We start from the raw sequence: 12,976 nt of genomic DNA, 5'->3' as shown, positions 1-12,976 counted from the left end.
CATATCAGACCTTTACTTATGCACGTTTCTGATTACCCATTGTGGTGTGGTGGGGAATCTTACACCAGTTTTGTTATTTGATATATAAAATGCAGGTTCACAATGTGTTATTTTATTGATGTGTGCTTTGTGTGTGTGTGTGTGTGTGATAACAATTTTAAACTTATTTTTTTTATCTATGTTCATTTCTTGTCTGCCTTGTCCATTTATGCTTATACTAATGATGCTGACAGTATTCATATTGCCTGTGTGTGTTATCCTTGTGGCAGCTAGTAATCCCAGTAATCTGTGAGGCCATTAGGTTCAGTTCAGTCTTAACATTGGCACTTCCCTATGAGGTTACTTGCTTATTTCTTGTGGTTCAGCTTATGATCATTAGTCAGTTGGCACACCATTCTCACATGTATATTTTTCCCTCCTACCATATAGAACGTCAGAAAAAACAAGGATGGGTGCAGGAAGCCATTAGGCCTAAACGTGGCAGTCCCTCTATAAAACCTATGCCTACTTACTCCCACCAGTCATCACAATCTAAATACATGTCTAATCTTTCAAGACTCACTATAGATTCACAGATTACTAAGAGTGTGTCAGTTACCCACCACTCAATGCCAGTATAGCAGGCCATGTAGCAACAATCAGCAGGTTGTTTATGCTACTTATTGATGAAGAATGATAGGAAGGTGTGGCATTAACCGGGAGGAAATCTTTTGCCGACATGATAAGATGGTTTGCTGGATAGTGATGAATAAATACTACTACTATTACTACTACTACTGATGCTACTGCTACTGCTACTACTACTACTACTACTACTACTACTACTACTACTACTACTACTACTACTACTACTACTACTACTACAATTATGCTTCTACATGCTTTCTTATCAACCAAATATTTATGACCAGATGACCTAGTTGAGATAAAAAGGGTACAGACACACTTGAAGGTCACACACACACACACACACACACACACACACACACACACACACACACACACACACACACACACACACACACACACACACAGTAACAAGGATAGTTATATAAGGTCTCCACAGTCACATTAAGAACAGTTAAGGTTGAAAATCTCATTCTTAGAGGTTGAGTTTGGTCCTTAAGTTCCGTGTTTTTTTTAAGCCTAAACAAGTTGTATTCTAGTTTATCCTTAAGTGAGAGTGACGTATTCAGTTTAATCTCTCTCTCTCTCTCTCTCTCTCTCTCTCTCTCTCTCTCTCTCTCTCTCTCTCTCTCTCTCTCTCTCTCTCTCTCTCTAAAACTGTTATTTGTTTTATTTAAAGGATTGCAACACACACACACACACACATACAGTAGTGAAAATGAGGTCAGTTGTTTGTTGTGTACATATTAACTTTAATGACTCTCTCTCTCTCTCTCTCTCTCTCTCTCTCTCTCTCTCTCTCTCTCTCTCTCTCTCTCTCTCTCTCTCTCTCTCTCTGGTATCAAGTGGCATGTGGTTTCAATTTTTTGCATATGTTTCTTGTGTATTCTTGTTGTATCCTATTCCAGTGTCCTAAACCTTCCTTGGCAACTTTAAAGATAATTAAATAAAATGGATACATCTTTCCTTAATGTCTAACCACTGTAAGACTTTTTTTTCCTGTCACAAAAGCTATCTCTGAATATAATACTGTTTAAAATTATGTAGTTTTTAATTTGTTTATAAAGATTTGACACATATCTTTTTTTTTTTTTTTTTTTTTAAGTAAGAAGGGAAGTTTGGCCAAGGGTAACAAAAAACATTAAACAGAAAGGCCCACTTAGATGCCAGTCCCTGAGCAGGTCCGAGAGAGTTAGCCAAAAGAAAGGAATAAATGTCTTGAAGCCTCCCTTTTAAGTAAGTTCAGGTCATAGGAAGATGGAAATACAGAAGCAGGCAGGGAGTTCCAGAGTTTACCGGAGAAAGGAATGAATGATTGAGAGTCCTGGTTAACACTTGCAATAGAGAGATGGACAGAGTAGGGATGAATGATTGAGAGTACTGGTTAACACTTGCATTAGAGAGGTGAACAGAGCAGTGGTGAAGGATTGAGAATACTGATTAACACTTGCATTAAAGAGATGGACAGAGAAGGGATGAATGATGAAGAGTACTGGTAAACACTTGCATTAGAGAGGTGGACAGAATAAGGTTGAATGATTGAGAGTACTGGTTATCCCTTGCAATAGAGAGGTGGACAGAATAGGAGTGAGAAAAAGAAGTGGTGTGAATCCTATGATCTCTTAATGTATCTCCTTCAGCTTGATCTCTTTAAAATATCTTTAATGCGTCTTTAATGTGTCTCCTTCCCTTTTTAATATATCTCCTTCCCTCTCTCTCTCTCTCTCTCTCAGGTGTCGAGTGGAGTGGTTCGGCTCAAGCTACACAAGCCAAGGACCAAGAAAGTAAGCTGGACCAATGACACGGTGGACAATGAACACCTCGGCAAGAAGAAATCAAAGTGTGAGTGTTTAGATGATCGCTCTCCGTACCTGGTGTTTGTGTTGCATTTGTGATTTAGATGAGGAATTTAAAACATATTCTGGGTATGTATGAAGTGTGTGGAGTTTTTTAATTTTTTAATTTATTTATTTTTTTTTTTTTTTTTTTTTTTTTTGTGTGTGTGTGTGTTGTGTGTTTTGTATATTTGATGAGTGTGTGGTGTGGCGTGGTGTGCAGGGAGTGGTGTATGGAGGAGTGGTGTGTGTGTGTGTGTGTGTGTGTGTGTGTTTGGTTTTAACCCTTTGACTATTACTTGGTACCTGTTTCCTTAAGTACTTGTCACACTGAGTCATCTTTGCTTGTTTGATAGTCAGCCACCTGCAATATTGAAGCTGCTAGAAATTGCAAAATCTGTTCTTTGTTTTTTTTTTCATTTTTCTTTTTCTTTTAGATGCTTATAAAGATTTCATGCAATAATTCTTGTGCTGGCAACTGTTTTGTGTTGCATTGAAAGAGTTAAGTTGTGTTCTTGTTTTGATATATTGTTCGTGGAGTTTTTCTTGTTTTTCTGTAATTCTTATGTTTTTCTTCTTTATTTGATTGATGGTTCTGGCATTATATTTTGATGCTAACCTAACCCTAACCTAACTATATAATTTTTCTCTGGTTCTTGTTTTTCCTTTATTTGCTTTACGATTCTTGTGTTTTGTTTTAATACTAACTTGCCATAACCAAACGGACCCTTTCTCTATTGTTTGCTCTATGAATCTGATGTTATATTTTGATGCTAATGTAACGTAACACTTTCCATTTTACTTTATTTATGAACCTCATTTTATATTTCCATATTAATGTAACTGGATCTAACCTAACCTTACATATTTTTCCTATTATTATGTGAATCTGATGGTGCATTATATTTCAACACTTTCCTAACCTAACCTAACTGAACACCCTTTCATTATTACTGTATGGATCTGATGCTACTGCTAACCTAACCTAACCTAACACATTTTTCTCTTATTTACATTACAAATATAATAGTATGTTACATTTCAACACTAACTTAATCTAACCTAACCTAACTGAACACCCTCTCATTGTTACGGTATGGATCTAATGCTGGTGCTAACCTTACCTAACCTAACCTAACACACTTTTCTCTTATTTATTTTATATATTGATGGTAGCTACGTGACATTTAAACTCTAACTTAATGTAATCTAAAATCCTCTGCTTATTCTATGGATCTAATGCTAGTGCTAACCATACCTAACCTAACCTAATCTAACACACTTATCTCTTATTTGTAATCTGAAACACTCTTCTTATTATTTTATGGATCTAATGCTAGTGCTAACCTTTCCTAATCTAACCTAATACATTTTTCTCCTATTTACTTTACAAATCTAATAGTACAGGGTGCGGCAACATAACTTCCTGTTTTATAATGCGTGGCAATCTGGGTGTAGAAGTAGTAGCAGGGTGGGCGTGGTTTCATTTGACAAGGTCGTTCCGAAAGTTTTCTTGGATTCTGACTTGGAAATGGCCAAAAAAACAAAACAAAAAAAAAAAAAACCAGTCAGTCGCTATCATGCGTTGGAGTAGTGAGGAGTGTGCGTTTGCCGTCGAAGCCTACTTTTGAATCGACAGTCTGTAATTGCAGCCCAGCGCGCCTTTCAAAATCGTTTCAATGTAGCCCCGAGAGCCCCTGTTCCAGACCGGAAATCAATTGTTACATGGGTCACTACGTTTAGACAAACCGGGAGTATGACACGATGAAGAACTGGAGTACCTTGGCCCATCAGAACACCTGAGAACATTGAGGCAGTGAGAGCTTCAATCTTGCAATCCCTACGACGTTCTGCGCAAACATGCCTCTGCTCCTGCACTTTTCGATCGTTCAGTGAGGCGAATACTTCATGATGACCATTACCATCCTTACAAGATGGCGATTGTGCAGGAAGTCTCCGTACGTGATTTCACTTTACGAAGGAACGCATGTGAGGCACTTCTTGAAAACATTTCAACACTAACCTAATGGAATATAAAACCTGGTGCTGTTTCATTTTTAACGTAACGTAACCTAACCTAACTTAACCTAACCTAACCTAACCTAACCTACTTTTCTCTTATTTAGGTACTTTACGAATTTGATGGTACGTAACATTTCCACACTAACCTAACTTAATATCCCAGGCTGCTGTGTGTATGTCAAGCCACATGAAATTGATATGAGCAGCTCGGAGACAGACGATGACGAGTGTGAACATTGCTTAGGTCACGTGGAGAAGAAGAAGAAGAAGAAGAAGAGTGGACAATCTCTCCCCAACAGCCAAGGAGAGAGCGAAGGTAAGGCTTTGATTGTTTATTTATTTGACTCTTCTTGTTTTGTGTTTTGACGGGAGTTTTTAGGGTATGATGTGAAGGTAAGTGTCTAAATTTTTCATTGGTAGTTATTTTTTTTGTCCCATAATTCCTTACTATTTTTCAGATGTTTGTGTATTTGAATATATTGTTACATAAACTACAAGGATCACTCTGGTTCTGATGTCATAGATAGATAGATAAATAGATTGATAGATTATTGCTAACATTATTATTAGCATTACTAACATTAATATGGTTTAAAAACTTATCAGATTTGTATGAAACTGTATGAAAGTAATTAGTTTGTAGTGCAAAATTCTCTTTGATAAGTAGACAAAAATAAAATCCAAAATTAAATGAAGACAAAAAAAAAAACACACACGGAAAACAAATACGTAAAAAAAAAAAAAATATATCAGATAAAAAAAACTCCAAAATTAAATGAAGACAAAAAAAAAAAGAACACAAGGAAAACAAACACAAATAAAAAAAAACATGATAATTAGACCCCAAAAATTCCAAAATTGAATACAGACCAAAAAGAACACAAGGGAAACAAACACAATTAGAAGAACATGATAATTAGACCAAAAAAATTCTAAACGCACTTAGAAAAACATGCTAGATAGACAAAAAAAGACCAAAATTAAATGAAGACCAAAAAAACACACAAGGAAAACAAACACACATTTAGAGAAACATGATAAACAGACAAAAAAATTAAATGAAGACCAAAAAACAAAGAAAACAAACGCAAAAAATAAAAAAAAATGATAATTAGACCGAAACAAAAGTTGGAAATTAAATCAAAACAAAAAAACACAAGGAAAACAAACACAAATAAAAAAAAAGCATGATAAAAATTACAAAACAAACACATCAACTAGAAAAAAAAAAAGTAAACAGAAAAAAATACACACACAGCTTTTGTCAGGAATCTTGGCCACACTCACAGCACTTCACTTACTAAGCTGTGTGAGTCCAGTGTCCAGGAGGCTCATGAGTTGACCAGCCTCGTGTTTCAAAGAGGCTATCTCGACTGCAAATAAAACAGTTGAAGTCACAGGAAGGAGAAAGAAATAAGTAAAGGTGCTGAGATCCCAAATTCACTACATGTTTTCTCTCTCTCTCTCTCTCTCTCTCTCTCTCTCTCTCTCTCTCTCTCTCTCTCTCTCTCTCTCTCTCTCTCTCTCTCTCTCTCTCTCTCTCTGCAGGTGCCAGCAAGGAGAAGTGAAGAAATATTACTTAATGAGGTACTGAAAGTGACTGTATCTGTCTGATCAGATATTGGGTATCAGTCTGCAGTGTGGAGTGGAGGGAAGAGAAGGAAGGAAGGGAGGAAGGAAAGAAAACAAAGCTGGAACACACCACTTCTTGTTGCTTGTGGTTATTTTAGGTGTTCGTTTGATTTAACTTATATGATTGTCTCTTGTTTTGTGTGTGTGTTTTATTGTTATTGAGTTGTATTGTGTATGGTATGACTCGGGACGGTTAGTGTTGAGTTGCTTTCCCTGGTGGATGGATGGAGTGAGTGTGTGGCGGTGACGGATGGACAGACATGCTGGTCTTGTCGGTGGAGGCTGTGTTGGCTGGCTTGGTGGAGGACGGATGAAATCTGCGGGTGTTTGATGTTTGGCTTGTGGTGAAATGAAGACTTGCAGTTTGAAAATTGTTGAAGAAATAAGGAAGCATAATCGTGCAAAACATGAAAATTTTAGAATACCTCCAAATAAAAAGTGGGTAAAGTTTGTGTGAAATTGAAAACCTGTCTGTTGAAAAACAAAAGAAATAAACAACACTTCACATTCAAAAGGAGACAAAATAGAGGAGACTTAAAGGTTCAGAAAATATATAAGGAAGTGAAATGAAATTACTTTATGAACTGAAAATTTAATACAAGAATAAATTTCTTTTGTGAAAATAAAATAATAATAAAAGCAAAACTTGTAGTTCTTTAGAAATAAGAGTTAAGAATGCATAGTGAAAGAAAAAAAGTGAATTGAAAATATTTTAGAAGTTAAGAACTAATAGTGAAAAAGTGAAACATTGCTTCATATTCTTCAAGAGAAAATATCGTTCAAATTAAACTAAACTTCTCTTGTGATGAAAAAAAAAGATTACGGAAAATGTTTTGAAATAAACGAGCAAAATCAAATCAAACTTTATTTAGAAAAAAGGAAAAAAGTAATAACATCAAACTGAAAAACTGAATTGTTGGAAAGACTAAACAAAACTGCAGCAAACAAAGTAAAAAATTAAAAAGAAAAAAAAAATATGAAAAAAAGAAAAATGTCACCATTTTCAACTTAAAAAAACAAATATTAGAAAGGAAAAAAGAAAAAAATCACAATAAAGCAAAGTAAAATACAGTGGAACCTCAGTTGCCGAATGCCTCCCTTAAGAAATATATATATTTTTAACAAGATTTGGAACTCATAATTGCCTTGGTTGCCACACCATGATTTGGTTCCAGAACAATATTACTTGATTTCCAATACTAAAAGAGAGCAAAAGCTGCCAAATCCCCAACAGTAACAAACACAATAACAAGTATTCCCAATCCACCTGTGACTCTTGATGACCACCACCACCACCACCACCACCACCACCAGTACTACACTGTTACACTCCCCCAGTAGCTGCTCTCAGCAACCAGATGTCTTCATTTTGACAGTGAGTGGATCATTCCTCTCTGTGTCATTCTGCAAGACTCTCACTAGATTGGTGACAAAGAGAACACCTGCATGGTCTAAACAGTGTGTTATGATGAGTTCCGTGTCACTGAGTTCAGACAATGCATCCTTCCTGGATAGTTAATTTCTGAGCTGGAGGTGTTGTGGAGTGGTCATCTTCATAGTGGGAGTGTCTGTCATAACCCATGAAGAACAAAGACAGGGTGGACTGGTGTACGGGAACGGATAAATCCATTTTACGTTGATTTCAACGGGAGAATAGTTTCAATATCCAGACAGCATTTGGGAATAAGTGAAGCTCAACAACTGAGGTTCCAGTGTATATATGATATCAGACACACCAAACAAAACCAAAATAAATAAAACAAAAAGACGAATCTATGGCATTTGACTTTTGGCTTCTCTGTGCAAAGTGAAGAAATACACAAGCTGCATGCAAGCCCTTTACTAGTGTAGGTACACATACCGGTGGGTGATACAGAGTGTTACGGACGTGTTACGGGGTGTTACAAAACTTTCAGAGTAATGGGGGAGCCAGAGTACGTATTTCTGTATCATAGTGGAGAGGATATTTTTGATAAAGAGTTTACAGTTGTGTGTCACGTTACCGAGCATAGATACAATTGTTTGAGTGAGAGAGAGAGAGAGAGAGAGAGAGAGAGAGAGAATGTGCTTCCAGTTATTGTATTGTAAAGATAATGATTCAGTTCTGGATGTTTAAAAGTCGTTGAGAGGGAAATATAAGGAAGCGCATGAGAGAGAGAGAGAGAGAGTTCCAGTATTGTAAGGTAATGGCTAAGCTTTGGATGTGCACAGGCAGCTACGTAAATTGTTTTCTGAAGGACTGTTCTTGAAGCGCTTTCAAAACATGAGTTTGTTTGCATTGTATCTTTGGTGGGTGGTGACGGGAAAAATGTGACCTTTTTATATTTTCTTTCTTTCCTTTTCTTCTTATATAACCTCGTAACTTTAGTCTAAGGTGGATGATGGAATGGAAGTGAGATGCTTTTTTTTCTTTTGTTGTAAATGAGTCTTCGTGTGTCTAAAATCCACTTTGGTTTTAACGAACTGATGAATTAGAAATCTAGGTAATGACTTTTTAATACAATATGATTCTAGTTTGAGCTGCAGTTAAGTAATGAAATAAAAATGTCATGAATCTTCTTTTTTGTTTGAAAGCTTTTTAACTTATTAATACCGTGAAAACCTGATTAATCTCTTTTGTGTAATAAGTTTTTAAGTTTAGTCTCAGTTAAATGATGAGAAGGATTTTGTCTTTTTTAATATAATGCTCTGCTAACTTAAGTCTCCTGCATGGATGGAGATGCTGCATAATGAATATTTATGTAAAAGGTCCATGACTAATGAATCTTTGGTTTCCGCAATACAATCGGCAATTTACTTTTTTACATGAGTGATGAGTGAAAATATGATGAATTTGTGTGTATCAGCAAAGATTTCATTCGACCTTTTGAGTTATAAATGGGAAAATGAAAGTGCAGTGAATCTGAAATTTAAAAAAAAGTCTCCGCAGTTAAAAAAAACAATGAAGCAAAAATGTAAGCAATGTACTTAAGGAACCGCCTTAGTTTACGTTCTTGAATGAAAGCAATAAGTGGAAAGCTAAATGTGATACAGACTGAAAACTTAAAATTACGACACTGCTGAGAAAGAGAGAGAGAGAGGGAGAAAAAGAATGAGGATGTGTTGAAAAGCTAAAAGCAACAAGAGAGGAAGAGAGAGAAAGAGGGAAAGAGAAAAGCAAACACTTCAAACGACAAAGAAAACATGTGATGAAGGAATTACAGTTTGTCGGAGGAAGCATTTATTGTACGGGCCACATTCTGAAACACTGCATCTCCACTACATTCAACATTTATACATTAGTAACTGGAGGAACACTTGAAAACATGGCTAGACATCTTGGTGACCCTTGAAAACTGTCATAGTAAAATTATTTGAGTCTTTAAGGTTTTTTTTTTTATGGTTTTAATGCCAGATTAATGAGATTTCTACACTATTAACATGAGGAACACTAGAAAATTTGGTGTATCTCTGTGACCCTTGAAAATAGCCATGGTAATATTATTTGAGTCTTTAAGGGTGTTTTTTTTTTATGGTTCTAGTGCCAAATTAACATTTCTACACTATTAGCAGGAGGAACATTCTTGAAAATGTGGGTAATCATCTCTGTGACCTATGAAAATAGTTGTAGTGAGAGAGCAAAGTGTTTCAGAGTATGGACCAATGCTCACCCAGTCTTTCTTAACCCCCCCACTGGTCCTGACAGCTGCCACACCCCACCACCCCACCGTCTGTCTGTGCAGTGCTTGGAGGTGACTGTAGTGAGGGAGTGGAGAAGGATTTGGATTGGTTTTCATTCCCTTCAGTGTTGTATCTGTCATTGTACACTTGTAATCTAGTGAGGCCCTGAGTGATGTTAAACCCTTCAGTACTGAGATGCATTTTTACCTTGAATTTTGAGTATGATTAGATGATTTTATTGACATTAGGAAGGGTCTGTGGAGGTCAGAAGATTAATGGCCACAGTCTTCACTATTTTAATCCCCCACATAAGTTTCTGAAGTTGTATAAAATCAGTAAATAGTAACCAGAATGAATATGGAAACGCAGCATGGTACTGAAGGGGTTAAACTGATGCTGTGATACCAGAGCTGAAACAAAAGATAGAAATAATGTATAGGTAAGACATTTTATCTTCCTCACTAAAGAGACAAAAATAGTGTAATCAAGAACTGTTTAAACAATGTAGCGTCCTCATTAAAAAATAAGAGAGTGGAAAAAATAACATAAACAACTTGTATTTAGGTAAAAACGACTTAATCTTCCTTGTTTAAAAGAAAGAGAAACAAGATATTTAGATGGACAGTTTCATCTCCCTCATTAAAGAAAAAAGAGTGGAAAAACAAAACTTCTTGAATGGCTGGGAACAAAAAGGCAAGTGAATATGACACTATTTGGAGAGGAAAAAAAAAAAAAAAGGAAAATTGTCTTCCTCATAGAACAAAATAAAAAAAAGAAGAAAAAAAGACAATGCTTCTGAAAAGGAACACACAAAAAAAAAGAAGGAAAGTTGTCTTCCTCATAGAACAAAATTGAAAAAAAAAACTAAAAAAACAATACTTCTCAAAAAGATCACAAGAAAAAATTAATATGGCCGTGTACTGTGGAGCATGAGCATATCAGTCACTTAAATGCCTTGGGATGAGCCATTGCTAAGACTATTTTCCTTTGAAACTGAACAGCACAAATTATGTATGCAAATTATATCTGTTTGTTTTTTATTTATTTATCTATTTTCTGAAACTTGCGCTAATTTTCTTGAGTCGCGGCTGTGTGGTGGTGTGATGCATGCTTGGTGGTGGGCGTGCATGGGTGTACAGTGAAGAGAGTTACGTGCAGTGTAGATAATGAGGTTAAGTTTGTGTTGAAGTCAGTTATTCCTCTCTGGGTCACACTTCACCTTTCATCCAATTAGTTGTTGAGTATTTTTATTTATTTTCATGTGAGAGTAATGTCTAAAGGTAACATAATTTAGATATATATGAAAAAATAGCTCTATGATTCCTGACCCACATGATATAACTTGTCTTAATTTACACTCCATCCTTCATCCAGTTAGTTGTGCAATATATTTTACACATTTTTTGTAGGAGTATTGTCTAAGGGTAACTTGTGAAAAAAATGCCTCAATATGATTACTGATACCACTTGATTTCATTTATATTTCTTACCATAATCAGTGATTCCTGTATACAAGTGGTAATTCATTAGTATTTCCTTCATCAACTGTCCACATCTACAATTTCCAACTCATTGGTTACCTGAACACCACCACAAACCAAACATTTATAACCAGAACAAACATGGCTATCAGTGCCCAGTGAAGTGAAGGCTGAGAGAGGCTGACTGGCTGAGTTAATGTACTTCTTGGTGCAAATTTACCCTCATTATCTGAACAGTGTATATGCCACAGAGGTCTGCATTCTTAACCACTTCAATACTTGAATGCATTTTCACCAAGAGTTTGGGTATGACTAGACAATTTTATTTATATTAGGAAGGGTCTATGGAGGTCAGAAGATGAATGGCCAGTCTTCACTATTTTAATCCCCCACATGAGTTTCTGAAGCTGTATAAAATTACCAAATAGTAAGCAGAGTGAGTATGAAAATGCATCAAAGCACTGAAGGGGTTAAGAGAATTAATATTTCATCTTCATTCATTTTGGTAAGTTGCAGTGAATGTTTTTTTGTGATTTTCAAGGGTGTGTGCTAGCAGTAGGAAACAAAACACCCATGGGAAGCCAACTAATCATCTCTGTGGCTTTGAAAACAGTCCTGGTGAGAGTGTAAAGCATTTCAGAGTACACCATAAAGTCTGTGTCAAGTAACCAAGGCAAAGTGCAATAGAGAAAACACTTGTTGCTTCCTGTACTGTTGGCAATAGGAGGTTGTACACTGACGTAATCTGAAACACAGTGCTTGGTGGCGACTTCACAGCTTCAGCTAAGGGGACGCCTCCAGGAGTGTCTGCTTGGTACCACTGCATAATAATTAGTTACGATGCACCAAATTACGTAGCTGTGAGACGAAATCCATTCACTATGCACTCTTTATGTTGATAGCAATCACTCGTAAGATCAAAGTTACCGTGTGTGATGTGAAGTGAAGTGAAGTGCTGGTTTCGTGGTTTGTTTTCACTGTTCGCTGGCTAGATCTTCCAGTATATTTTACAAGGAGCATCATCACTGTGTCTTTTCATTATGAGCATTTACATTTTTCATTTCTAGTGGACAGATTAAAGCATAGTTGTGTAGCAAGTATGTGTGAATTGCTTATATATTCCTATTACTCCAGCTCATGTGAAGGTTTGTGTTCTTGAGTGTTTTGGTGTCTTATGGTCTCTTGACAGGCTCTAATAGGTGTTGCTGGAGTTCTCAAGGGTACTTCCATGTTTCCAGTAAAAGATGAACTAGTTTTCTTATTCTACTGTTTGTTTAATATACTCCAGTGTAAAAGATTCTGATTTTCCAGGTTGTATTCATGGTTATAGTGAGAATTTAACAGATTTTCTTGGTTCTACTGTTTAGGCTACTCCAGACATTATTTGGATTTCTAAGGGAGAGTTTAATGATTATAGTGATAGTGTAACAGATGCTGATGGAAGTTATAAGGATGTTTTTAGCTAAGTGGCAGTTTGACAAAAATTCTGTATTTATGATAGAAAAAGCAGCCATGAGAACCCAGCCAGTCATCTGTGTGGCCCTCAAGAATATCCTTACAAGACCAGAAATCATTTAAGAACACGGACGAGACACACTGCTGTAGTGCTGTGGTAAACTCTGTGTTCTCTAGGCTGCACCATGTGTCTGTGCTGCTCCACACCACTACACACTAACCCTGCATATCTGTGGACACTGGCTGAGCAACACCACACTCATT

At 36.3% G+C, this 12,976-nt stretch overlaps 1 protein-coding gene across 1 annotated transcript in view; it reads left to right on the top strand.

Moving 5' to 3' along the window:
* Positions 1-12,976, top strand: part of LOC123513379 (E3 ubiquitin-protein ligase PPP1R11-like) — a 32,369-nt gene that overhangs the window by 907 nt on the left and 18,486 nt on the right. The window contains exons 2-3 of the mRNA XM_045270501.1: positions 2,361-2,469; positions 4,648-4,800. Of these exons, the coding sequence (XP_045126436.1) occupies positions 2,361-2,469; positions 4,648-4,800 (262 nt within the window). The remainder of the gene's footprint in view (positions 1-2,360; positions 2,470-4,647; positions 4,801-12,976) is intronic.

Source organism: Portunus trituberculatus, chromosome 5, assembly GCF_017591435.1.
Source record: "Portunus trituberculatus isolate SZX2019 chromosome 5, ASM1759143v1, whole genome shotgun sequence".
NCBI lineage: Eukaryota > Metazoa > Arthropoda > Malacostraca > Decapoda > Portunidae > Portunus > Portunus trituberculatus.
This window is presented reverse-complemented; position numbering and strand designations above follow the sequence as displayed.